The 27,377-nt window shown below is 41.5% G+C and overlaps 5 protein-coding genes across 7 annotated transcripts; 3 read left to right on the top strand and 2 right to left on the bottom strand.

Moving 5' to 3' along the window:
* Positions 1-5,155: 5,155 nt before the first annotated feature.
* Positions 5,156-8,891, bottom strand: fibpa (fibroblast growth factor (acidic) intracellular binding protein a). Of its 2 annotated transcripts, XM_047019294.1 has the most exons (11): positions 8,557-8,891; positions 8,311-8,395; positions 7,971-8,169; positions 7,530-7,656; positions 7,323-7,423; positions 7,027-7,160; positions 6,739-6,847; positions 6,532-6,595; positions 6,250-6,336; positions 6,051-6,148; positions 5,156-5,624 (listed from the first exon to the last, which is right to left on the bottom strand). In XM_047019294.1, the coding sequence occupies exons 2-11, from the start codon at positions 8,393-8,395 to the stop codon at positions 5,555-5,557; spliced, it is 1,074 nt and encodes a 357-aa protein (XP_046875250.1). In that variant the 5' UTR covers positions 8,557-8,891; the 3' UTR covers positions 5,156-5,554. The 2 variants fall into 2 exon arrangements, with proteins under 2 accessions (XP_046875250.1, XP_046875258.1); XM_047019302.1 differs by lacking the exon at positions 8,311-8,395 and having other exon boundaries at positions 8,557-8,888.
* Positions 8,892-10,016: 1,125 nt separating this feature from the next.
* On the top strand, positions 10,017-13,010 carry ccdc85b (coiled-coil domain containing 85B). The gene has a single exon (XM_047018908.1). The coding sequence runs from the start codon at positions 11,128-11,130 to the stop codon at positions 11,728-11,730; it is 603 nt and encodes a 200-aa protein (XP_046874864.1). The 5' UTR covers positions 10,017-11,127; the 3' UTR covers positions 11,731-13,010.
* Positions 13,011-13,837: 827 nt separating this feature from the next.
* Positions 13,838-17,541, bottom strand: fosl1a (FOS like 1, AP-1 transcription factor subunit a). 2 transcript variants are annotated; one of them, XM_047021364.1, is made up of 4 exons: positions 17,068-17,541; positions 16,401-16,646; positions 15,311-15,418; positions 13,838-15,207 (listed from the first exon to the last, which is right to left on the bottom strand). In XM_047021364.1, the coding sequence occupies exons 1-4, from the start codon at positions 17,176-17,178 to the stop codon at positions 14,638-14,640; spliced, it is 1,035 nt and encodes a 344-aa protein (XP_046877320.1). In that variant the 5' UTR covers positions 17,179-17,541; the 3' UTR covers positions 13,838-14,637. The 2 variants fall into 2 exon arrangements, with proteins under 2 accessions (XP_046877320.1, XP_046877328.1); XM_047021372.1 differs by having other exon boundaries at positions 16,401-16,643; positions 17,068-17,522.
* A 72-nt stretch (positions 17,542-17,613) lies between these two features.
* On the top strand, positions 17,614-23,159 carry yif1a (Yip1 interacting factor homolog A (S. cerevisiae)). The gene is made up of 10 exons (XM_047021385.1): positions 17,614-17,833; positions 19,375-19,484; positions 19,887-19,929; positions 20,421-20,668; positions 20,876-20,980; positions 21,340-21,418; positions 21,552-21,609; positions 21,733-21,888; positions 22,121-22,214; positions 22,316-23,159. The coding sequence occupies exons 3-10, from the start codon at positions 19,899-19,901 to the stop codon at positions 22,472-22,474; spliced, it is 930 nt and encodes a 309-aa protein (XP_046877341.1). The 5' UTR covers positions 17,614-17,833; positions 19,375-19,484; positions 19,887-19,898; the 3' UTR covers positions 22,475-23,159.
* Positions 23,160-23,410: 251 nt separating this feature from the next.
* On the top strand, positions 23,411-26,919 carry si:ch211-145o7.3 (forkhead box protein N2). Its single transcript, XM_047022237.1, has 5 exons — positions 23,411-23,566; positions 24,335-25,016; positions 25,100-25,221; positions 25,502-25,557; positions 26,027-26,919. Exons 2-5 carry the CDS (start codon positions 24,381-24,383, stop codon positions 26,368-26,370), a joined length of 1,158 nt encoding a protein of 385 aa, XP_046878193.1. The 5' UTR covers positions 23,411-23,566; positions 24,335-24,380; the 3' UTR covers positions 26,371-26,919.
* Positions 26,920-27,377: the final 458 nt, after the last annotated feature.

Below are 27,377 nucleotides of genomic sequence, written 5' to 3'. Positions count from 1 at the left end.
CTGTGAAATAGCGCTGTGAAGGAGCACAGACACACACACACACAAGACTGGAACACAGATACCCCGCATGCTCACGTATTAACTGGTTGGAGATGAGACACAATGGCACACGTAAACAAACACACACAAACACACACACTTGGACACGGTTGGTTTGTTGAGACAGGTCACAACGCCTCTGGTGAAGGTGTCGGGTTGGTGCTCAGGACAGTTCAGTTATATCTGCAGAGGAAAGAGAGAGAGAGAGAAAAATGGATCAAACAAAAAAGAGATTCAGGAGTTGAGAATGTTTAGGCAGGCAATCAATTCATCAATCAATTCATCCTCATCATACACTGGGACAGTTTACATTTTACATTTCACGTTTCACATCTCACGTTTCATTTGACGTTTCAGCTGAAGTGAGTAAATCCACTCTGTCAATGTAACATTCAGTACAGAGCATTTTGGTTTTAAGAGGTAATTCACAGTTTCACAAATTCATCAAACAACTTTTGCCCAAATGACGGCCAGTATGACTATTCCCGAAAGGGAGCTGCTCTCCCCCTGCAGGTGAAATGTAAACAATTACGCACAACACTCCATCCATCGGCTAAATCAACAACATGAAAATACTTTCATTTTAGGTCTTCACAGACAGGCTTCTGTTTCCACAGACCTGGTGACTATTGCTGAGACCAGGAATACACACACACATACACGCAGACTAAGAATGTTCTTATAAAAAAAAACCTCCTCTGACGATAACAGAAGCTACTATACAGTACAGTAAAGTCATGCCCGTGAAACTATACTCAATCCAGTATTATCTGCCAATTCTGGGACACTAATTTCCTCAGATTCCCTCAAAGTTGGCATGGGTGTCTACTGTTAGTCTGGTTGGCACACTCTTGTATTGCAAATATCCCTGCTATGTGTCTGGGAGTTTGACATTCATAGTCCCCAGTGGTGAGGTATTCAGTGTTGAGTATCTTGAGAACTGAGACAGGCTTTGCCCCCTGTGTGGGCACACCCCATCTATCCTCCATTTCAGATTCCTGGAGAGTGAATACTGTTTAGGGAGACCGTTCTTAGACAGATAAATCCTCTATTTCAGCTAGCCAGAAAAAAATTTAGAAAACAGGCCAAATTCAACAACAGTAAAACATTTCGAAGTGGGCGTTGTTTGTGCAAAAAAAAAAATTATACTCAAGTTAGCCTACGCTCCAGACAAAATATACGGAGAGGAACGTTATAATAGCAGCCTTCCTGATGCACACAGTGTCACCCACATACACACACACACAACACACAGCACCACAACTCCAAATGGTTGATATGTTGATGGCGGCACACAGTCTGAGACACACTCCCAGGCCAGGAAAAACCCCACAGGTCACGCACTGCTCATTGTTGTTTCACTGAGACAGACCCAAGACCCCAGAGTCAAGTGGAATGCCTCACAGATGCCTACCCTATGACATCATGCACCAGTACAATTGTAATCTTTAAAGGGAACATTTATAAATGAATCTACCCGATTAAGTCGCATCAGTTGAGGAAACCCTAAGCAATACCCAAACTTTACAGGATAGAACCCTAAAAGAGATGTAAACATGATACCATTAAAGATGTATTGGTTCGTAACCTTCCCTTTCTCGTGTGATAAATACAACAATGTGCAATGGCACCATGGTTCCTCGATGACTGAGGAAAAATATGACCTAAAACCACCAGAAAACAAACAGTCACTCCTCAAACCACCAATCCAGTCACTCCTTCGCCTCTGGATGCGGGCAGCAAAGAGCCTGGTGCCACTGATCACTAAGTGGCAGCGGACCTCTGGAATGCCCGTGGCGAGGATGTGGCTCCAGCTCCCAAACAGTGGTGTCCTGCAGTGGGCAGTGATTCCCAGAGTATCGGGTTCTGGGAACCCCCCCCACCACCCCCTGTCCGCCCTCTTCCGATGCTTCACTGTAGCTGGACAGCTGGTGCCAAGCCTCCGGCCACAGGCCTCTGGCTGGAGGAGTCAAGATGCTACTGGTTCTATAACCTCTGTTGTAGGTCAAGACTCATGACCTGGTGACCTTTTCTGTTGTTAGGAGCTTAGTGGTGATCCAATGAGAACTGTGCATTTTGATTTACTTATTGTTTACTGTAAAGAAATCATGGATTTCGATACACTCTATCTTGTTATATGAATGATATTGCTATTGATGTATCACCGCAGCATTTTCACATCTAAGTTCACGGAAACGTTTGAAGTACATGTTGTGTTGATAATATGATGCTTTACTTGTACTGGCATTAGGATGTGTTATGGGAGACTCACATCTTCCTGAAATCCACAGTCAGCAGAATTACCAACCAGGCAGAATATCAACAGTCATAAAAGTCCCCTCAAGGGGATGAGGCAAAACACGAAGCTAGACCACACACACAGTTATACAGGAACACATGGTCCCACACACACACTCACACACACCCACACACACTAAATATGAGATGGCGCTGTCTTGTGATGTATACATAGCCATCTTTGTTCCGTTCTGCTCTGCGGTGCGTGGAACTGCTCCCTAACATGGTGGCCCAGGGCTCTCAAGCTGGGCTCTGCTCCTTCTGGTCCACTGAACCTGCCACAGAGAGGCCACAACCTCTCTCAACTAGAATTATTTAACTGCTGGGGTGAAAGGTTCCATATACAGTGCAGGACAGTAACTGGTGGTAAAGTGTCCACCATAGACCATAATAAAACAGAACAGTTCCCTCTGGAGCTGGCCTGCTCTCCCATGGTTGAGGTCAGGATCTGGTCAGTAGCAGCCAGACAAAGTGGTAGAGGGTGGGATGAGGGAGGGGGGAGGTGTGGGGTGGGGAGGGGGTCTATGGTCTTGAAATGAAGGACTGAGGGTCAGAGGGAGAGGTCAGCCCCCTGAGGTGTGACTCTCCTCGCCTGGCCTCACTGCTCCCTACCCAGGAGGCTCCACCTGGACTCCCGCAGTCTGCCAAGCCTGACAGTCTGACACGAGAAGCTGTCAAATGTTAGCAATTAGGCATACATAAACACAGTGATAAAATGGAGCCTTGCTAGGCACAGGAGGGGTCTGTCGGAGAACAGCCGAGTAGTGTCCTTCTCTTCTGTGATGCAATGCACAGTCAGTGTGCGTACGTGCGTACGTGCGTACGTACGTGCATGTGTGTGGGTGTGTGTGTGTATACACAAGTGTTAGTGGCCTCAAGTGACACCTGTCTCCCTTGTTTAATGAGTGGTGTTTCTCTTTGTGTGGCCATATGGTAATTCACAGCTGTCTGTTACCTCTTACAGGAAAGGCAACCCTATCCAGCATTTCACTTTAACCCAAACTGACTCTGAGTCTGGCAAGTTAATTCATAAATGTAAGTAGCGGGAAGAATGAGTACACTCGTGAGACCGTGACATTAAACAGAAAGAATTGTCAGAGCTCCACACACATTTTTGAACGCAGCTGGTTTGACAAATACACCTCCTCTCTATTAGTCATTCTCTCTTCCTCCAACTCACTCACTACTGAGTACACATGGCAATGGCACAGGCGTACAGCACGCATCACACGTTCTCTCTTACAACACGGTTACAAATCACACACTCTTACACACACAAACAGCACATCATACACTTGGGTTCTCAAACACACACTGGAAACTTCTGCTTTCACTTTGTTACAAGTGTGTCCAACAGTAGTCGTGAAGTTCGGGAGCACAGCAATGGTGTAACTGTGATGTGTACGGCCCCACTAGTTGCAAAATGTGGGTTAGAGGTGCTTCTCTATTCACATCTTCTTTGTGACATACGGTAATACAGTCACTCACTCACAAACTCCACAAACTCTTTTACACACAAACCTTTAGTTTCCGTCTCTCTCTTTACTTTCATTCTGTCCTTCCCTTTCTCTCACACACACACACATAGACAAAGTTACTCTGAAACCAGTGTAGACCAGTTTCCATGCTCTTTTTACCTCAGTGTCCAGTTGTCTGTCCCTCCCGCAAGTCCTCTCCTGTCCTGTGGTGGTCCCTTGAGAGTCGACTGTGTGGAGAACTGTCCTGTCTGCTCCTGCCTCTATGGCCCTGAGAGAGTGAGTGAGTGGGAGATCAACAGCTGGAGCAGCTGAATGCCTACAGGGGAGGGATACAGAGAGCGAAAGAGGGAGAAAGAGGAGAGAGGGACAGCCCACTCCTACCCCCACCCCCCCTCTGGCCCCCTGCACTGCCATCCTCTACCCGCCCACCAACCCCCCACACTAGCCCCCCAGGATGCAAATTCCTGGTCTGCGGCCCAAATTCCAGATCCGTCCAAATCGCAGGCGGAACAACAACTTGCATAGATTCACACACATTCCCCAGACACCCCCTCCTACCCTCTTTTTACCCCCTCTCACTGGTCACACAACACACCTGGTTTCATTTAAAATCACCCCCCACAGCTTCGAACTCTCTCCCCCTTTACCCATTTACCCCCCATCTATCTATCCTTACCTCCCTCATCTTTCCCTCTCTCTTTTCCACAGCCACTAACTCTCCCTCGCTGTCGTCCAATCTGACATGGCCGGATATTTATAGCTTGGAGGAGAAGTTGGTGGAATGTGGACAAAAATTGGAGCAAGAGGGGAGAACAGACACGCGTCCTCTTGGAGAAGTAGTTAGCTTATTTAACTTAAATATTTAAACTGGAGCCAGTCTATGGGTGACACACGAACAGACCTGTTTAGACGTAGAAGTAAGGAGCCTGGTGCAACCTTTATCATACTTCATGGAATTGATTTTGCCATTACCAGGCCAATACCTGCTGACTAACTCCATTTTACATTTACATTAAGGCTGCACTATAGACACCATAGACCCCTTTTTACGTCTACTTTGCATCAAGGTTTTCCTTATTGTAAGTATAGCTTCTCAGGCAAATACAACTCCAATATGAGCAAATGAACACTGATGTTTATCATTGTAATATGTGTCTGTATTTGTGGGATGACACTAATGACAGCTGTCATTGCAGGGGGGCTTTTATGGTATGAAATCACACTCAATCACTCCTCAACCCCCAAGAGCTTGACAAATTGTGTGCCCCCTCCCTTTACTGCCCCCACTAACCCCCATGGCCACACACAGACACACCACAAATAACACTCTGCTTCAAGTCTCAATTCATAATTCACTTTAATTTGCTCATAAATACAATATGCTGTTTACCCATATGGTTCAGTGTTGTAGAACACATGTATGACAATGACTCAAAGTCTGAAGCACAATCAAACCATGCCCAAACATTTGTCACTATGGCTTTTATAAAACTTTTACCAAACCTTAGCTACACCATGTCCTTGTATATTATCCCTTGGTTAGTCATTATAATTAGATAATGAGGCCACCAATAGGAAATGATTTGGCTTTATTTACAATTCATGGTGTTATACAAGACACAGCAAGTATTGTGAGGGTAAGAGATAATAGTAGGAATAGTAATAAAACACTTGGAACAACGATTTAAACAAAGACCGTAGGAAGAAGAGAACGTGCCAGGTGGAGGAGCGGACACGGGTCAGTCGTGGTACATCTTGAGGATGCAACTCTTGATGACTCCCATGTATCTGTCCCACACACTCTGGTGTCTGGGAGAACAAAAGAACGAGAGACAAACAGAACAGAGGAGCAACGGAGAAAGAGTGAGGGAGTATTGTGGGCTGTGTAATTACTGTTGTAATGAATTGTGGGCCATGTGCAAACAGCTTCATAATAACAAGCAATCTTTATCCACTCAGGGTAATAAGGGGTCTATGTTTTAATATGGTGGTTGGATGAATATGTCCTTGTTGAGTGTGTCGCAGTGCTGGCTTGTGTAAACCCTTAACTACATTCCTGAGTGGCTGTGAGAGAAACAAGGTAACTATAGTTTCAGAAATAAGAGTGAGGTATAGTGACACCCACTGGCCAAATAGGGGTGTTTGATGTGAAATGCTTGGAGTGAAAGATGTATCTGCGCTCTCTCGCTGGAAAGCTGCAGCCTATGTTCTCTGCAGAGGCTGACAAATACTTACTTGAATGTGTCCAGTATGTGGGCAGAGTTGGTGTAGTGAGTGAGGTAAAGCCTGGTATCTGCTGATGTCCATTTGTCTGACCGACAAGGCTCAATGAACTGAGAGTGAGAAAGAAAGAGATGATGAGCCTTTCCTAAATGTAATAACAATGATATATAGACGGATATTTATATACGTTATAGATTCATTCATCAGGCACCTTTTCGACAAGATCAATGAAGAAATCTCGGACATCTTTTGTGTTGGTTAACTTGGCCGCGATGTTGACAAGGCCTCTGGAGAGATTCTATGAGGAAGAGACATTTTCACTATAGTGGGGAAACACAAACCATCTATAAAAAAACAACATAATCCTAACACTTCCTTGAAGTAGTCAGATTTACAGCTGGTCAGCTGTACATCATCCCTATGGGGGCATAAAACGAGGTGGTCTAGTGAGGACTGTCCAGGCTTATAAAATCATCTGGTAGTTTTCTTTCACCTTGAAGTTGGCTTCCATCTCGTTAAAAGCTTTAGTCTTCCCCCGGAGAGCCGTGCACACCAGGCTGAGAACAGCCAGGAAGGGAATCAAGAGAAAGAGGATGTTGGTAACCAAACCATATCAATGCATATTTGGAGCATCACACACAATCATCATATGAGAACGCATGTGATGGATTGTTCCTTAACAGATCTCTGACTCTCACACCTCTTGTGTTGGTCCAGTAGATCCTTGTCAGTGATTAGAATCTTCAGTTCCTTCAGCTCTTGTAAGAATTCCTTATCCAGATCTACATCCATGTCTTCCACCATGTTATCTGAGAAAATAAACATCATGTGAACTGGTAAGTGGCATTATGGTGCTGTGATGTTTTAATCGGGAGTCTCCTAAATCATCGTTCTGAATCATCAATTGATCCCGGCTAATCAGTCCATGGCTAAGACTTCATCCAGGCCTGCAGCACATAAGAGGTGCGACCAGGAGCGTGTTGCTCACCTACAGCTCCCACCGTCCAGTTGTTGATGAGCTGCCCGGCACAGAAGGCAAAGTCCTGGAATGTCAAATACTGCAGTTTCCTCTTCCCCGTCTCAAAGCGATTGTTGGCGAAGAAGACAATGGCGGCATAATCCCTAAGAAGAGAGAAGACAGGAATAACATTGACAAATGGTACACATTAAATTAAATACGTATACAAGATAGGATTAACATGTCCCAAAACATTTATTTGTATTTTTATGTAACACGTGATGTGTAAGTGTGTCTTTCCTGGGTGCGTTGCACAGATCTTTTACCTGCCCAGTTTATCTGAGAGAAGGAAATGCTGGCGAATGTTCTCCACCAGGGGTCCCTTGAGCTCTTCCACAACTTTGAAAACACGTTTGAAGTTGTCAAACTAGGATAGAAGAAATACAAAATGTTTGACATGTTTTGTGCATTGTCATTCTCTATTTATATAACATTGATAGATTTATGCTGCTCAAGTATATATTTGAACTCACCTGTCGTCTGCAGCTTTTCAGTGTGATTCCCGTCTTAGCACTCACATCATCCAGGTCTTTCTTGGTTCCTTTGGAGAGTTTCTTACCCAGGACCTCCCTCACAAACACACCATCAAACGTGTAGTATCTGCATAGTGACAAAGAGGTGAAGAAACATAGATCGTGACTTCAAGCATTATGTGATTATGATGGGTTAGGAACGGCACCAATATCAAATATCCAAGATGATTCATAACTTTTGCTTGAAAGCAGAAATGGTTGCTGGAAAACTGTAAAGTTAATCCTTGAATCTTGACAGTATTGTGAGACATAACAGTGCATATATACTGCAGTAACTTCAAAAGTCAAGAGACTGCACATGGACCCCGTAACAGGAAGAGTAGTCTACAGCAGACACAGAGATAAAGGGTGGAAGGATATCAGACTGCAGCTGGAGCACACCTCTCTATGAGCATGGCCTGGCGATGGGGTGGGATCTGGAACAGCAGCTGATTGCCCAGTTTAGAGGGACTGTAGAGAAGACGTTCACACATCTGGAAGGTTCTGTACTGGTCCATGGTGTCGCTGAGCAGAACTTCAGCACTTGCCTCACACTCTTCCAATACCCCTCCCTCCATTCGCACCTTTACTGCATCGTTCACTGATTAGGGACAAAAGTGGAAACGGGTCAAATTCAAAATTGCTTGTTAGACAGGTATGGTGTTTCAAGCTAACAATGTGTCTGTCTTTCATGTACCACAATGATTTTTATTATCACTAAATTGGTGGATGCCATCCAGACCTGTGTATCCATCAAGCCAAAGCTGATAGACTTCCTCATCCATTATGGTGGTGTTACCCACAAACACATCTAGCTCCACTGACATCTGAGGGGAATTCAAAAGGAAAATGAAGTATTCTAGCCACAAAGTTTACGTTTTGCGTCTTGTTAATGGAACAGTAAGGTATTGTAGCCTGCTCCTTATAATTTTACTTGTCACAACAATGCCCTCTGGTGAACACATGAAGGAGACAGCAAACCACTTACCTTTGTTAAAATGTGTGATTCCAAATAGAAATATAGCTGAGCTGTGGTCACTGCTTACAATTAAATGTCGAATACGTTAATGCTGACATTTACACATTGAGATCATCCATGGTTCGCGTCCTGCTTAAAAAGCTTTCGTCGTCAGCTGTAGGCTACTGTTAACTACAACTACTAAAAGCTGGCGTGAAACAGTGAGACCAGACATTTAGTTGAATTCCTACTGTCATCTCATTTACACCTCAAACAACTTGGCTTGCTTATCCGTCACTAGCTTCTAGTGCTGCTTCAGGATACTACTGCATGGAACGTCAACAAGGGCTGCACTTCCGGGTTCGAAAATGGAACAGGAAATGGCAGTGAATGTAACCCTTTCCGCATGGAAACCAACACGGGCACACACACAAAACAAGAAGAATATGAAATACAACCAAAAAATACATAATAAATATTAAACAACGTTTATTATTGTTCATGTTCATCCAATAGCATAATTGTTCTTCTGATATGTTTTTAGTATGTCTCCAGGACTCCAAGACAAATAGAGATGTTCACCCCTAAACAGTTTCGGCATCAAGTGCCTTGCTTAATAGCACAATTAAGAGTAGGTTTTTATTGTGGGGAATTCATAGCAGCCTATCTGTGTGATAAAGTGGGTAAATACCTGTATGTGTGTATTTTGTGTATGAATGTTTGTTGGTGTGTGTCTGCTTTTCCTTTTTTTACTGTGGAGATTAATCTCTATAAATCTCCACAAATCCCTTTGCCTGCCCCTCCCATCCAGTTTCAGCTGTATCTCTCTGTGTGTCCTCCATCATCACAAAAGGTTAAAACTGCAGAGTAAACTGTCTTTTTGTTCTAAACCCCTCTCACTGGAAACCAACCACCCTCCTCCAACTCACTGGGATTCATCCCTGTAATGGCCTAACCTCCCAGTGCCCTGGTTTCATCCCCAAGCCCCTCTTGTTCTGGCTAACACCCTGCATTGTTATGGCCTTGCTGAAACAATAGAGCAAGGGTAGAGAGCGGAAGGATGTGGCTGAATACCTAAGCTTAGCATGGAAAAAGCACATAGTCACACTTTCCGTTTGTGTTCAAAATCATACTGTAATTGTGACCTTAAACATTGTTTAGAGGTCCTAGATGATCACCAAGCAACATTGAGCAGTAGAAATTATGTCTCCAACTCTTTCTCTGTCTCTCTGTATGACTACTGGAACTATGATGCATAGTAAATGGCAAATGGGTAGAGACGGTTGGGTGATAAAAGGTGGAAATAAAAATAATTCAATTATATTATAGAAATGTAGATGTAGGCTATTATACAGTATATATGCCTAATATTTCTGTACTATATTTTGTTAAATATTATTCCGGATATCAAAATACAGCGTGGCAAATTTAATGAAAATTGACACTCATGGAGGAATGTGATGTCATTCCACGGGAGTGTTTTACGGAAAGGAAGAAAGGGGAGGGTGAGCGGGGAGAGGACATAGCCTACCCCTCCTACAACCTCCATCAGGCATTTTTGTATGTTCGCAGGAGTTGTGTTGCGTTTAGGCAGAAACTGTGATGTCCAGTGACAGTGAATATTTTGACCTTCACTGTCCAACCGCGTATCTCCAGCCAAAAGTGCTTTAGCCTACATTGATTTTATATGTGCAATGTTAAAATTCTCGGCCTATTTGTCTTGTTAATAGGATAGGCCAAAATATATATTTTGTTTTTCTTTGCATCTAAACGAAGAATCATAACAACCTCGTTCTGCATCCTGAAATGGGCATCTAGCCGACACATAGTCAACCGTGGAGAAACCGAAGAGGCGACATCCTCAGGATAAGTGGTAGTGGAAGAAGGCGGACATTGTTGTCGTTCACCAGTGGATCAGAGGATGAGCAGAGATCGGTCTGCACAATTTCTGTCCTTTTACGCAAGATTCTCATAGGAATATTCTCTGCCCTGTATTTCTGATTGAGCCTCGCCTCAAATACAAACTGGATGTTCTGCCACATACAGCGTCTCCAAATGCTGGAAATACATGTAACCTAACTGGATTGACCGACTACACGAAGCAGATGTTTAGCGCGTTATTTTTGTTAAGAGGACATGAAAACAAAATTATCACATATGCAAGGTTTTCCGATAAAGGATTAGGCCTTAAGCAATAACATATCTCTGTGTATCGCATAGCCCAATATAGGCCTCTAAAACCGTGATGTGTGATTAATGGATTGACATTTATTGGGTAGCCTACTGACAATTTTTAGTTTTTCTCAGCCATCTTGTTCAGGGAATTTTATAGCACATTGAAATACACATGAGCTACACTAGGTGCTTGTTATTTCATATTTTCTTAAAGATTTGCCTCTGACCATTAGCCTACAACAGCATCGATACTGGAAGAGAAGCAAATGAAAGAAACCCAACCAAGAAAGCAGACTGTTCGCAGATGTAGGAACAGTTTTCATGTCACAGCTAGGCTATAGGCTAGAAGTTGCTGAAGTTTCTTCCCTAATAATTGGGGAAGATAGACACATTTCCTCGGGTCACTGATTTACTTTCAATTATAAAATGGGCAGCGACAGTGAAATTTACAATAGAGAGTTGTCAAAGATGTCTGACGAGGACTTACTCGGCAGCACCAAGGAAGAATTGGTGAGTCGACTGCGTAAAGAAGAGTCCGAAAAAATATCTGCTCTTATTCAGCGCGGAAGGCTGATAAAAGAAGTTAACAAGCAATTACAGGGACATCTACTTGAGATCAGAGAGCTGAAAACCATAAACCAGCGTTTACAAGAAGAAAATACAGAATTACGTGATCTGTGCTGTTTTCTTGACGATGACCGACTCAAAGTGAAAAAGCTTGCTAGAGAATGGCAATTGTTTGGTCACCACGCCGCAAAAGTGATGCGTGAAGACTTGGGAGGATACTTGAAAAAACTTGCCGACTTGGAACGAATGCAAGACGGTTTGGTGAAGGAAAATTTGGACCTGAAGGAACTGTGTTTGGTTCTGGAGGAAGAATGTGTTAGCAGAAGCGACTCCAGTCCTGGTGGTTCCACAGAGCTCAACCTGCCATGTATGGTGGCTCGGGACCTTGGTGATGGAAGTTCGAGCACTGGCAGCGTTGGTAGTCCTGATCAACTTCACCTGGTGTGTTCACCTGATGACTGAGGATATGATAGAATATAATATTTGGCACTATGAAGACGACAGTAATAACGGACGAAGAAATTGTCTGTGACAAAGAGGAAAATAGATATTTTGTTCCAACAATAATTTTGAAAACGATTAGATAAGACATTTTACAGAATGGCACTCAGGTTTGTCTGCCACTCAACTAAAAGACTACTTGAGAAAAGGACCACAAATTTAAATTAAATAATGTCACTAAATTCCTGCACACAGGAATTGGCTTACAGAGACTACAAGACTGGCCAGGCAACACAGGAGGATCATGTATCATTTTATTAAGTTTATGTTGTTTTGTAACAAGTATTTAGGAACTTTAGTTTTCTCTTTTTGATATGTGTAAAGGCTTGGAAGGAGGTGAAAAAGTGGGGTTCAGATTTTATTCCATACACTGGACTACACTTGGAGTAGAGTTTTTGTATTGCACTGGACTAAGCTACCATGGATCCTTTATGATTCATATTTCAATCCAGATTTGAGCCATATAGTCTACTGTACATACAAAAGCACTGAAAAGGCTAAGTTGTGATTTAAAAAAGCTTTGGTAAATTAATATAATTATTATTTTTCGACCCACTATCTATGTAATTTATGCATTCTGTCCCTCAGGTCAGGATTTGAGTGCCATGTGTGCATGATGTCACAAACTAACAATGTGTATTTTGTGTATGATCAAATCTTACTTTGATGCCCTTCAGGTTTACAAAGGCATTGCGCAAGCTCTAAACTGAACTGTATTATACACACTAAACATTGTGGTGGGCAGAGTCCCACACTGGTTTGTGTTTTGCACCTGCACCAATGTCACCATTCCCTGGACCTCACTTAGAGTTGAAGTGCACATGGCTGATCTCTCTACCAGCCACTTTTGTAATAAACTGGAAGTGCTAGACTGGGTTTTACATGAGGACGGATTTATACAGTACACTAAAAAGTATCTGATGAAGTCACATTTGATTTTGTTCTCAATATACAATATTGTTGTTTATAATTATTGCAGGTAGTAGTTTACTTTTCAAGTTGCAAATAGTCAGGAACCCAATATAGATTGTTTTGTGTTAATTCTGTGAAACAAACCTATCCTTGGATTTCATTGCTTTCATCTATCAATAGTAACTTTATTTACAAATACATATTTCCGTTTGAAACGTGTAGAACATGCTCATGGATTGGATAAGATTTGCTTTTGTAGTTGGTTGTTATTGGTGGGCTATGCTCGTAGTGCATTGAAGAGCTTTAAATACACTGGCTGTGACACTCAATGGCGTTTTGATCTTTCTTTGTGTGGCTCCATTTGCTGAAACAGGTACATGTACACAACACTATACATGCAGAATTGATGAATCTCTCAGCGTGTTTGTTTTGACCTATTTGTCCCAAGACTGCTGTTGATTGATGTTTCAGTCCACGTCATGCAGCCTGATGTTGTGGAGGGTTCTATTTCTGGATCCCTGGAGTGGACAGTAATGCTTTCATCCACTTCATGATATACTGGGGTCCTTAAGGGAGCACAGAAGTATCTCTCTCCTTTTCTCTTCCCATTATACGCACTCTGGGTCTGTGTATGAAGGGAGTGCTCTATTTTCAATAAGTGCAGCAACAGAGAACACTTTGTTCTGCTGTTAGGCCCATGGCCAGGTTATTAGATTGTTCTTTAGCAGCCATTTGTTCTGAACTTTCCTATGTAGTACTCCATGTTTGTCTTTGTCAACTGTTGCTACTTAGAACAATGACGTAACAGAGCATAGACACTACCACCCTCATTCATCAGTCAAATGTTTCTTGAATATCCCCTTTACTAGTTCACATTAACCATATCATGAGTTGTATTTATTGGTTTGTAGTTATTAGACAAAATAATCAGTGACAGACTTTAACCTTCATAAAGGAAGAGAGCTTGCCCTCCCTTCCGTCCCAGGCAGCTTTTACTCCCTAGGACTATAGAGTCAGCAGGAAACATTACCCACATTGGAGACACTACTTTATAGAACTTATAGCCTGGGGTCCTTTACAATCTTATAATAATATTTCAAAGGGTTATGTCTTTGTTAGGGAAGTAGCCTCAGCAGACAATAGTCCTGACATTCAACACTGTCAAATTTTTACTTTATTAACGTTTATTGTTTCTGAGTTATAGCACAGTTTTGAATAATCACATCAAAACCAAGGCACTGCCCACTAAACCCACTCACACAAATAATCAAAATATACTATACTCTCAACAATAAATACATTTTTATAGAATTTATCTTCACTCCTATGGTCCAGCCTTAGATGTCTTTCGATTCTTCAATAACCTAGTGTTGCTTAAATAACATAATGTGGGAAAAAAGCATTGCATTATTGCAATAACTATATGATAACAGTTAACAAGTAATTAAATAATGAGTTAGCCCTTATTCCACTTCTGTAGTAACCAAAGGAGTTGAAATGTATTACTGTGTAGCCACAAAACACTTTTTGAACAATAATATCCAAATAAAAGGTTGCTACAACAAGACATAGATATTAGTACAGCTTAACATTAACAAACAGAGAATTTTCAGAGCACTTGAAGTCTCATAATTGCACTCTAATAATTCCATTGAATACTCCATGTTATGACTGTCCAGAAATCGAAAGTACAATACAATTGCAAACTATATTTCTTCAGGTTTGATAAATAAGTATAAAAGTCAAAGATTATGAGTATTGTAATGCCATAAAATAGTGTAACACTACAATTGCATATGCAAAAATGTTATAATGTGTTTGAGTGGATTTTCTGTGTGTGGAAGAACTGTGAGCAAATGAAATCAATCAGATGCATTTAGCTTGTATCTTCACCATTATCACAGTTGGTAGAGTTGTCATCATCATTGTTGTCACTGTGGTCTTCAGCACAAGGAATCACAGTGTGAGTATGGTTGGGGAGTTCAGGGAGTGGTCTGACTGGTCCCCACTGCTGCTGCTTCGCCTATGGGCAACACTACAGGGTTGGGGGGTTCGAGACCTATGGGATGAAGGTTGAGAAAAGGATCCGAGGTCAGGAAGAGACTGGGATGAGACTGAGGCGCTGGTGTCCAAAGAACCAGAGGGGTAGGTAAAGACCAGGCTAGCCGTGAAAGGAGTAAGAGATGGAGTAGAGATCAGAATCGGGGTGTGGAGGGTTTCAGATTCAGTGTGGACAGTGGAGGCAGAGCTGGTCAAGGGCTTGGAAGGAATCAAGATTTTGGGTTTTGGCTTTTCCTTTGGTTTACTTTTAGCAGAGGGCCCAGGTAGCTCAAAATCCCTAGGTTCCATCTTGATGGCCTTCAAAGATGGGCGCTCTGTACTCGGATCTGAATCTGAGTCCGAGTCCTGGACCTTGCAAATGGGACGGTGGGCTTCCAGGACCAACTCAAGTTTTTCTTTCTCCTTTTGCAGTTCAGCTACCTCCTTCTGCAGGCGTGACTTTTCACCCTCCAGTTGGTCGGTCTCCTAATTGAAGAATGAGAAAACAAGTGAGAGACAGAAAGAACTCGACTTAAACATTTAAACATTAAAGTTGAATGTTTGTGTCTCTATATCAAGTTTAACTCACAGTTTGCAGTGTGTCTGTCAGCTCACGACGACGATTTCGACACTTGGCAGCTGCCTGTTTGTTGCGCTCCCTCCGTATTTTGCGTCGCTCTAACTCTTCAGGGGATAGCTGTGAGAGGAAAATAACAAATTAAGAACAACAATTTACAACTCTAGAAAGTCACTGGCTAAAGAACAGTGTGTGTAACATTACAATTATCATGACAATTATAGTGCCCTCTATCAGTCTGAGGATATCGCTCCCTTGAACAGGCCTTGGTGCTATTGAACAGCTTCTTCAGTGGAAGAAAGCAGCTGTTGGGTAGGAAATTACTGTACTTTCAAGTACAATAAATTTGTGAAATATCCCCCCCTTGTGTATGTATCTAGTCATCACATAACCACAGAGACCATTACAGTTTTGTAATGTCTGAGCCTTTATCATTTTGATACGCCCTTCCTCAGATTGCATTGAACATTTTGCTCAATGTCGTGCTTCCATTCATTCCCTATCCCCCGCCCTTGTATGATGATGACTCACTCAGACCCTTGTCATGACTCAGGTATGAGTCACATGACTTGCCCCAGTGAGTCACATGATAGCTGACTTCCTGTCACATAAAATTTCAGGGCACTTAGCTAATTGGGTCCTCGGTAGTTATTTAGTCCTTTTTCAAAAAATGTACTTAACAGCCTCAAAAGTTATGAAAGCATTTCAATAGCATCAACTAACTGAGTAACTGTATTTGCTCACATCTGACACAATTTGGCTCAAGAGTCCAGACTGTCAGCCCTCCAACCACATGGCTTGTCCCATTACTGCCCCACTACTCCAGAACAAGATAGTTGTACAGCCATGTCAGACTTTCAGCTCTCACACACACAACAGGATATTACACATACTTTTAAACACACTGACTCAGTTGCCCATCTCTACACCTCATTCGCAGTAGCAGTACTCAGTGAGCTATACTAAATCCCCATGGGATTGGACATACTGTTCAGTCCCTCTATTTGGTCATAAACTATTTCCATGTTCCTTAAATATTTTGCAACATTTCAAGTGGACTGGGTAGACATCCCTATGTTCATTCATTGGATGTTCTTCTTACATGTTCATCGTTCCTGCGTCTTGTTGACCCTCCGGAACTGGTAGCAGCTCTTATGACACCTGGTCGAAAATGTAGTGAGGGGTTCAGTGCTCTGAGCCCTGGATGTGATGAGTAGGGGAGTTGTGGAGAACTTGAGGGACCAGGTGGAGGTCCAAGTGAGGGCTGGACCATCCACTGGAGATCTTGGTTTGAAGTGATGGCATTCAGACTCGGGACAAACTGACTGCTACCTGCCATGGAGTACTTCTATAAGGGCAAAAATATGTAGAAAAAAATGTTTTTAAGTAGACAGAAACACAATATTATACATATATATATATATATATATATATATATATATATATATATATATATATATATATATATATATAAAATAGAGCTAGACTATATTGGTAACATTATTAAAACAACCATTCAAAGAAAGGTGAGGCTGGGTAACTATCAAACTGAATCTGATTTTTCTTATTTTATAAGATGCTGGCAATTCATTTTATTTTGACCATCTTATGGTGATCATAGTAGGCACTATCCTACTGTATCAGATCATAATGAGGCATATGGGTATGTCTATGAAACGTTATAGGCTAATTGAAATCAGCAACAGTTCACAACATGATTTTAAACATTCTTTTTTCAATTTAAACCAGGAATCGATTCTAAATCATACCTGTTCCTGAGTGGTAGTGGTGCTGGTAACTAGTGATGATGGGCTCGATCCAGAGTTGCTGTTTGAGTACGGAGGGTTGCCTCTGCCTAAGTTCTCAAAGTTTCTGTACATTTTGTCTCACTTAGTTATTTCAGTATTGTAAGAGTAATCCTGGAAAATAGAAAATGAAATGTCCTCCAGGAGGTTCCAGAAGAAAGTGTCAGTAAAACCTTTCGTAAACTTTTTCAAATGCTGGCAATCTTATTGCGGGAAGTCTGCTCAATCCAACCAGATGTAGCCTATGTGGGGAGATGAGAGTTTTGAGAATCCGCTTCTAAAGATATACACGATTTCAACAGGCGAATTTGATATAACGCTAAAAGGTGTCCACGAGTCCAAATGAAGTGAAATGTATTGAATGTTCATGAAATTATAAACATTCATACACCGATACTATAGTTTTCCACGCCCCTTGAGTTACGGGAAATAGTGTTGTCGGCTCTTTGGACACGCGCCGGTGACGTATATGACCATATTTGGGGAGTTTCCTTTCAGCGCCTTCGGGATTCCAGGTATCAGGCTACTGCAGCAGTCTATGGTTCGTTACCTGAAGATGTATAACGTTTCATCTGAAAATGTGTGTAAACCCAAGGAAGCGTTCAACAGAAACCTATAGAGGCAGATTGGCTCGAATGTGTCTCAGGCACTGCAACTGGTGGCTGTTCCATGCACTTTTACTTTCTAAGGCCCGCGGACGGAGGTGATATGAGTCAGCGTTATGGCACAGGTACTGACTTGTTTCACTATCTATTTTAATTTAAGTTTCATTGATACACAACAGGCCAACGAAGCAGCCTGAAGTAAAATGCTTTTGTCCGTGCCTGCCCAAATTCACAATAGGGAGGTATCAGTGTCTGATATGTTTGTCACTGAGCAGCTGCAGCTTCTGTCTTAGCAATGTGATGACTTACTGTTCTCGACACTCTAAATTGACTCAGCGGGGGAAAAATTGCCTCAGCCATACGGATGTATTAGATTTCATAATTTAAGCCTATGGTAAAAACAGTATTTTTTTTAAGTATTTTTTTTAAAGTATTTTTAAAAAGTGTTCCAGGATTACTTTTCTTGACAAGTGAAAACTACACATTCTAGGTTTACCCACTTTAGATGTAATCATTTGGCAATTAAAATGTATCCATCAACAGCAGCAGCTTCTTCAAAAGCTGATGTCAATGCATCATATTTGACATTATGTTCTGTTCCCTATGTCAGCCCAATGAATGCTATCAGCAACAGCAGCAGGATGAGGCATATTATTCCAAAGCAAAGAAACACTTTCCCTCAGGTTTACATTTTTGTCATGTTGCTCATGAAGTCATTAGCAGGACCGTAGCCAGCCTCGTAGAGGGGGTGCCATTTCAAAAGTTTTTCCCCTCCCTTTGAGTTAAATTATATGGTTAAATCGTTTTTTTAATTATCGTTTACTTTCTTTCAATTTAATTTCTATTTTTTGTTCCACTTCTTGAACACAGACACGTGTACCGGCATTTCCCCCCCTCTCTATACTAAACCATATCGGTTAAGACACAAAGAAAATAGGGAAGAGGTGAACATAATGACTCAATGCCTCTGTAATGCTGATGACACACCCTTTCGTGCTCTCAGTGACATGCCTCAACATGTGGCTTGCTGCGTCTTTCACGTTGATTCTCTTCACACCTATAGTGCCTTGGCCTAAAAACAGCAGTGATGAAAACACACACACATACACACACGCACACACACACACACGCACACACACACACACACACTTGCACGCACACACAGACACACACAAAGTGTTATCTACCAAAGAAAATTAACCATGGGGAAAATATGAAATCAATTTCAGACACATAAAGTACACAAAGTTTTAGTTGAGTAAGTCTAACAAAAACGGACTTTCATGCCACACTTTGATGGTAAACAGCTATTTGGGTTCATACATTCTCCACTTTGTGTTACATTTAAATATTAGTATATCAAGAATTAAACAAATAAATATGCAAAAATTATCATAAGGACAATTGGGTAGAATATATATATATACCAATATTTTATTAATAATGAACTAGTATGAAGTATGGCATTGTGACCTCTACACAATGCCATACAAATAAGTGCATTTAGTTATACAGTCTAAATATCAACAAAGGGGCATTACAATACGTACTGCCTTGCATTATCTACTAACACAATCAAAAACTTGCAGTTAAGGGTGGAAGACGTCATGAGAACTTTGTGACTGATGTTGTGGTAAACCAATCAATGTACACTCCATGTCTCTAGCTGGACCAATCAGAGTTGGATCTTCCACAACGATGCCACGCAGGCACGGATGAGTCAACCAATAGCCACCAAGGAGGAGGTTTTTTTTGGAGGCACTGTCTTTCACATAGGTATGTTCAAGTTTATTTTCTTTTTTAAACCCTGCAGACAATCTAGAGTGGTTATTTCGTAATTGTGAAAATAGCCATTGTATTTTAGAAGGATCACTTTTCATTATGGAAATGTCAGTTTGTTGTTGTATAGAATAGAAATGGGCCAACGTTAGCTAGCCAGCTAGTAGGAAGCGTACGGCCGTTCGAATAGTTGGCTAGCCAGTTGCTATCACTGTTAGGACACTGCCAGCTATGCAGTGTATTAAAATATGTAGATAGCACTAGTTTGTTGCATCGAGTTAGCTACCACTTCCCCGTTTACCGTTTGACAGCTCATCGAGTAAGTTAGTACTAACGTTTGGATGTGCTGTTGTATTACACGGTTGTTTCTTGCCACGAAAACATACATTTTGTCTCCAGATCTTGTTTACAATGGACCTGCCACATCATGGGTACAGAGCAAGTAAGTGGCATCGTTGTCTGTTTGCATTTACATCTTGCCAGATAAGTCATAGTACTATCCACAAGCTATACACAGTATATGTAAAGTAGTCATCTGGCAACACCTAACCTGCATCATGAGCCACGTATGACAAAAGAATACCACCAACATTGTTGTGTGGCAATAAAGTTTCTAGCTATCTATCTAATCTATGATGAGCATGATATCGCATCCAAAAGGTTACCAAATAATTGATTTAAAACTCACTTAACAAAATGATGCACTTTCCTATAGGCCATAATCACTTGCCCTGTAACATGTTGAAATGTGTATTTATAACGGTATTTGAACTCCTGCTTCTTGGCAGGGGTTTCTTAACAGAATGTATTTATTTCTATTTTTACTTGCCTGATTAATCAAGTAAGTTGTATGTCACACAGTGATGACTACTCTTTCTCACAAGTATCCAAAATGAAGCTCCACTTTTTAACCCACTACTTTCCGCACTGTAGCAAAGCCGAGAGCCCGAGCAGCTCCACCTGCCGGGGACCCCCTCCTCTTTGAAGACACCAGCGGTCCGGCACCAAACATGAACAGCCAGGCGTATTACACTCCTGGGTACAACATGGGAGCCGCTGCAGGAGTTGGAGGTGCTGGAGGTGCTGGGGTGAATGACCTGTTTGCTGACCCAATGGCCAGTGCTGCCATGATGTACGGTTCCTCCCTGGCCAACCAGGGTAAAGACATGGTCAACAAGGAGGTGAGAAATTGGTGCCACAGTGGGCCCGTTTTGATTCCTGATGGGAGGTGGTCATGTGGGTTGAGTCGGTAGAGTTGGGTTTCTGTCCGATTGCTTCCCAAGTCCTAGGGATTTAAGACCAGCACATTCAAGAGACATAGCCAACGACTCTGGATAAAACTGTAGTCCGGGGAGAAGAGTCCTAATTTCAAAATGTTTACCTTTTAGATCAGCAGATTCATGTCTGTGAACAAGCTGAAGTACTTCTTTGCTGTGGATACTAAATACGTCATGAAGAAACTGATGCTCCTCATGTTCCCTTACACACATCAGGTAATAATGCCATCGAAGCTGAACTCTCATACACTGATTTCAACACTGTATCACTTCACTGTAAAGGTTATACAGAAAGGTATTGTTATTCCCTTGCTCATGTCTTATGTTCCCCCATAACATATCATGTTCAAGCTTCCAAACAACATGATCTTTGTCCTAATCTCCTTTCTAGCACATGTTGTGAACATTGCTACAAAAGACGTTGCAAACTTAAAAATACATATGCATTTGTATCTAGTCAAGTATCACAACAAAGATTTGAAAAGTTTTGATTTCTAAACATTCTGTTACTGCTTGTTATGTTCAGTAACTTTAGTAACTTTTTGTCTAATGCGATATTGTGGTCATGTTAATAGGACTGGGAAGTTCGTTACCACAGAGACACTCCTCTCACACCAAGGCATGATGTGAATGCCCCCGACCTTTACATACCAAGTAAGAGTTTTGTATGTATTTGTAATTGGACAGAAACATTGTATGAGCATTTTAAATCTTGATTAATTTGTTGACAACACCATTCCTGTATTTGTTTCCTTTTATTTCCTTTATTCCTGTATTTTGCTTTCAGCTATGGCTTTCATCACCTACATTCTACTTGCTGGCATGGCCCTTGGTATTCAAAAGAGGTTTGTTTAACTGCTTTCAACAAACACTACATTTGATCAAGGTTTACGTGCATTCGAAAAAATCTAATTTTATTCCTGCTTTGTTGTGTTTCTTTATATCTGATCGTTTGTGTTCAATGGCAGGTTCAGCCCGGAGGTGCTGGGTATGTGTGCCAGCACAGCTCTAGTGTGGGTCATTATTGAGGTCCTGGTCATGCTTCTGAGTTTGTACCTTCTCACTGTACACACTGACCTCTCAACCTTCGATCTCATCGCCTACAGTGGATACAAATATGTTGGGTGAGGGCTCTGTTAATGTTGTTGCCATCCGTCATGCCTTCACTTTTCTGAAATTGTCTCGTAGTATAAAGTTTTATAACCACACTCCATCGCGTGGTGAAATAAAATAATCACGTCAGTCCAGATGAATGCTGTAAGACCGTCTTTCATGTAGCCTATTAGTGTAAATAAAATGTATGGCATTGTGAGAATTTAAGACCTTTCTCATCCTGTTCAATCATCTATGTTACAGAATGATTTTCACAGTGATGTGTGGTCTACTGTTTGGCAGTGATGGGTACTTTGTCGCTCTGGCATGGTCCTCATGTGCCCTCATGTTTTTCATAGTAAGTTTTAGGTACTAACCAATGCAACAGTTGTGTATCGCTATAAATACATTTTTCATCCTTAAAATGTATCTAAATTTGGTATATTTTCTCTACCCCAGGTCCGTTCTCTGAAAATGAAAATCCTGTCATCACTCTCCTCTGACTCCATGGGGGCTGGGGCAAGTGCCAAGCCTAGACTCCGTCTCTATATTACCGTGGCCACTGCTGCCTTTCAGCCAATCATTATATACTGGCTTACCTCTCATTTGGTCAGGTGACCTGGAAGGGTGTTTTCCGATAAGGTCCATTGATTCTGAACTTAAAAGTACATGTTGATGCCCAACTACAAATGTGGTTCTTGTCAGTGTCACTGTTCACCTTTCAGCTCATGTCAATCAGCTCTAAACCTCTTTAGTAGGTTTGAGCTGTAGCTTGTGTTCTGGTTTAGGGTGGATGTTTGGTGAAGTGAACATTTCTCTTTGATTGGCTAACACACTATTGACTTTTGTTTGCATGACAGCCACTGTCACATCATGTAGGGGTTATCTATTCTCCCTCATGATAGTTAAACTGTCATACTATTTTTGGGACACACCCAAAAATAATCATTAAAATAAGGGCTCTATTCATAAAAAAAAATGTTTGGTTTTGAGACATGCTGGGGTCCAGTTTTGTATACTGAAGTGGTATGTCTGTGATTGCCATTAAACTTGTCTTATATTACATATTACGTATAGTGTGATTTACAACAAATGAACAAGTGGCAGATTTGTGTGTTTTTTAAACATGTCAAAGACAAATGGTCAATATGTTCAAATGTTGTGCTACAAGATTGACCAATTCCCTTTATCCAATTCCTTATTAATCTCTGTTTTATTTATCTATATTCTAAACTGAATAGAGCATGAGAAGTGTTTTTGATTTTTGAAGAAGAAAATAAATGTATTTAGCTTTGAATTTGAACCTGTTTGTACTTTGTATTGTTTTTTGTACATGAATCATGTTCAGTGATGTTTTTTGGATGCCCATCTGGGAAGTTATGATGCAAACATGCCAGGCGTAGAGGCAGTAGTAGTAGTTCAAAGTAGTTCACTTCATAGTTCAAAAGGTAGCCTTTTACCTCTGGCCTTATTAATGACTGCCGTGTGTCTTTAAGGCGGGAACGCGCTCGGGGCGCGCAAACTGCAAAGCGTCCTTTTGGTTACCACGGGAACGCTGGTCGGGGTTAGAACTCGGAACAGCCAGGAATTCGATTCCCACTCCTTTGCATGAATAATAGACTATCTTTTTACTTCTGAAAATATATTTCATTTTATGTGCTTAGTTTTATAGTTCTAAGGTCGCTGGCAAATATATTAGTAATTTGATCGGTAAGTAATTCATGCTTAATTTAACTGTCTGAAGTATTTTCCTTGTCTTTCCTCTCAAGGGACTTTGAAAAAACAGCCTGACTTATTGTGCTAATGTAACTTTATATTCAACCGCCATTTTACGAAGTATGAACAGCATTTTGTTGAGCACCATGCAGGTTGGTGATTAGATCCTAAGGCATTGTGTATGATCATGCTCCTTTTGGGGTGCAGTTGAAAACCACCAAAAGCGACCATTTGAAGGTACAGGTACATTTGTAACCTGTAAGCAAGCAACTTCTCAGTGTGCATGCCCCTGAGTGATGGCCAGCTGCCGGCTATCTTTTTGCAAGAATGGTGGTCTAATTAAAACAGAAGTAACAAAGGTAACAGTCAATGACTGAAATGAGTCAGACTTAACATGTAACCTTATACAATTTAATGTTACTGAATTATTTCAATTTAGAAGAGGTTTAATGAATTAACGTTAGGTTCATGTTTAACTGTTTTTTCTTAACTTCATGTTTTGGTGTACAAGTACAGCACTACCAAATTGCCTTGTGAAAAGTTGGTGGTTCAACCCGTAGCCAGAGCAAAAGTCTAAAAAGTGACCTACTGCTTTGTACAAGTACTTGGCACTCTGCTTCATATAGTTGGATTAAGCATTGCAACAAGTTAAGTTTTATGTGGGACTGGACTTACATCTAATAAGGAGTATTCATTCAGTGTTTTGCTTTCTTGTCAATGTTTTAAATACTAAAACTATTTTAACTGTCTTTTTTTTATCAGAACAACAATTGCTTTACTGTACTGGGAACCTACTTCTGGGATAGAGATGGAGATTGAATCCCATACAGTGCAAACCTCTTTACCCTCTCTCCCCACTCTCTGTCAGTCCCTGCCTTATACTTCCTCTCCTCTTCGAGCCTCTTCAGATGTCCATATTTCGCTCCCTCTCTCTCCTTTATCGTTCCCCTCATCCCCTACTTCACTTTCTCCTTCAGCCCCAGAATCCATTCACAGCTCCGACTCTCACCCTCTTTCTCCTCTCCTACACCCCTTGTCTCCACTTCAGTGCCTTGAAGGACACAACTCTCACTGCCTCAATTCAATAACCACATTTGAACAAGATGACTTGACCTGCCTTAGCTGGCTGCATCAAAGGGGCAACTTGCTTCCCCTGCAGCCCCTGCCCAAAATAACACCACTGCCCCAGTTAGAAACCCAGACTCCCATACCTGCCCAGCACATTCCGTCTTCCCCTACCAAGCCCCCGTACTCCTTCAGCAGTCTGATCTTCATGGCAGTAGAGGATGCACCAGACAAGAGGCTCCCGGTGAAGGCTATCTACGAATGGATAGTGAACAACTTTCCCTACTACCGGACAGCACCCGGAGGTTGGAGGAACTCCATTCGCCACAATTTATCTCTCAGCAAGAGCTTCCGTCGCATGCACAGGGACAAGAATCAGGTGAGGTCATACTTCTAAACACACACTATATCACGCTTTAGGACTAATCTATTCTAACATGGCTAACATTGCTTTTGTTTCAGTCTGTGGGGAAAGGGTCGTTGTGGTGTGTGTGTCCAGAATATCGGCCTGCACTTCTGGAGGTGCTCAGGAAGACTCACTATTATCATAGCACCAACAGCAATTTACTGAAGAACCCTGCACTGTGAGTTTGAACACAACATTTTTATATTGCAGTATGACACACATATCACAAGGCTTTCTTGGTTTGACCCACAATTTGTTACTGAATGTGAATTAATGGCTAATTACTACAGCAGACCCAGCTGCTTCCCAGACAAAAGACTTGAATATATAATATTAACACACACAAAAATACTTTAGACTGTACATGCTGTTTATTAGCTTTCAATGCAAGAAATGTAAAATGTTCTAAGGTAATAAGTTTAACTACTTTCATTTTCCCCACGCTGTCTGTGGAGCAGGCTGGAGGGAGCTGACTATGATACATCAATGGTGTGTGATACTGTAGAGATCTCAGGTTTGTTCTCATCTAAACCCACATTGTAGTTAAATACTATCTATTTCCTTGTATTTCTGGAATTTTATAAACCTTTCTTTCTTGGATTTTTTATTTTTTTACTTAATTTACCTGCAGCTTTTTGCTCTCCCTTTCTCAGCATGGTTGGTCTGTTTGTGTGCAGTTGTCTTGGCAACAACCTTCTATTACCTTGGTAACCTATAACCACAGCAACAGGCTGGCTAGACTCTTTATGTCAATCTTCTTGCCTCTGAGTGTATGTAGCCCAGTGAGAGCACAGTATGTTGCTAAATTGGTTTTAAGCCTATAGTATAGACATAATTCTACATATATATTTTTTTATCTGTGTAGCTATTGCACATATTGTGATGAAGAACTACACTTTTCGTATATTCACTGTGTATGTTGTAATACCCATGTTCTGCCATAGAACTGTCTGCAATACCTGATTTGGGTTTTTATCCAACAGATTCCCTTTCTCAGACCCTCCTCTTGTCTTCCTCCTCGTCCCAACCCCTGGAAGACCAATCAACCCTGTCTGCTGACCCACCCTGTCCTTTTACTCCTGACGTGGAGCTTGTCACCATGGAGTCAGTTGAGTACCAGGAGGAGGCTGAAGAGGAAATGGAGAAAGATCCCCTGTCAGACAGCGGATATATAGAGCTGCATTACTACCAGTACCACCAGTACCAGTACCTGGTCCTTCCTGGTGACACCGGACTGGACCTGGAGACTGTTGAGATCTTGCAGCTAGATGCAGAGGCCCAAGAGGCTGCAGGGTCACTTCTGGACCTGGCAGGGGGTGGACATTGATTATGATGTCACAGACAGAGTATAATCATATAGTAAGGGGAAAGCAAATGGACTAAAGACAATGTGCAACTGAAAATAATTATATAAATTAAGTGGTAGAGGTTGACCACATGCTGCTTTTGTGCTGACACTGCCCTGAAATTTGAATCGCGCACTGTTATTTAGATACTGTGATTGCCCCCTGCCTGATGCACTGAAGAAAAACTTGCAATCACAGCACACAATGCATTCATAGAATACATAGAAATGTTCTGCACATTGAAATTGGAGAAGAGTACCAAACCTGGTTTTATAGAAATCAGGGCCTCCATGTTTTCATGGAGAACAACAGAAGAATTTGGAAATCTACTGCCAGGTAAATCACCTTCCATTCAGGGGACAATAAAACATTGTTGCTGAATTTGTTTATGACTAATCCATCTATTTTTCTTAACGTTTCAAATTTTTATAATAATCTGTTAACAGGTGCACCCTTTGTTAAAGACCTCTTAATTTTCCATTAATATCAAATTAGTTTGATGTTTAGATATTGACAAGTCTTTATTTTCACTTCTCAACTTTCTTGACAATAAATCAATTCTCAGAATTGTGTATGAATGTGCATAGAAGCATGTTTTCCCAGTAAATTACACACACTACAAACACATTGATTCATAAACGTGTTTCTCGCCATCGGATGGCAGAACATCACAGACAGACACACCCTCTAGTGTACTCAACTTGGGCCAATGACTCCTTTAGACCTAACCGTGTAGGCTGACAACACAATAGTCGTTCGAAAAGTATTAGTATGCGTAAATCACTTAAATCCATCACGATAAAACTAATTAATGTAAACTCCAAGTTCTGTTTCCAATCAAATCTAATTTCCCCCATTATAACTGGAATCCACATACTGGGATTATAAATGTTTGATCTACACTCTGGACCAATAGGTGGTAGTAAAGCACTATTGAGCTGGATGCCAACCACCGTTAAACAAGAAGAAGAAGATTCCACAACCGCGC

Source organism: Hypomesus transpacificus, chromosome 1, assembly GCF_021917145.1.
Source record: "Hypomesus transpacificus isolate Combined female chromosome 1, fHypTra1, whole genome shotgun sequence".
NCBI lineage: Eukaryota > Metazoa > Chordata > Actinopteri > Osmeriformes > Osmeridae > Hypomesus > Hypomesus transpacificus.
This window is presented reverse-complemented; position numbering and strand designations above follow the sequence as displayed.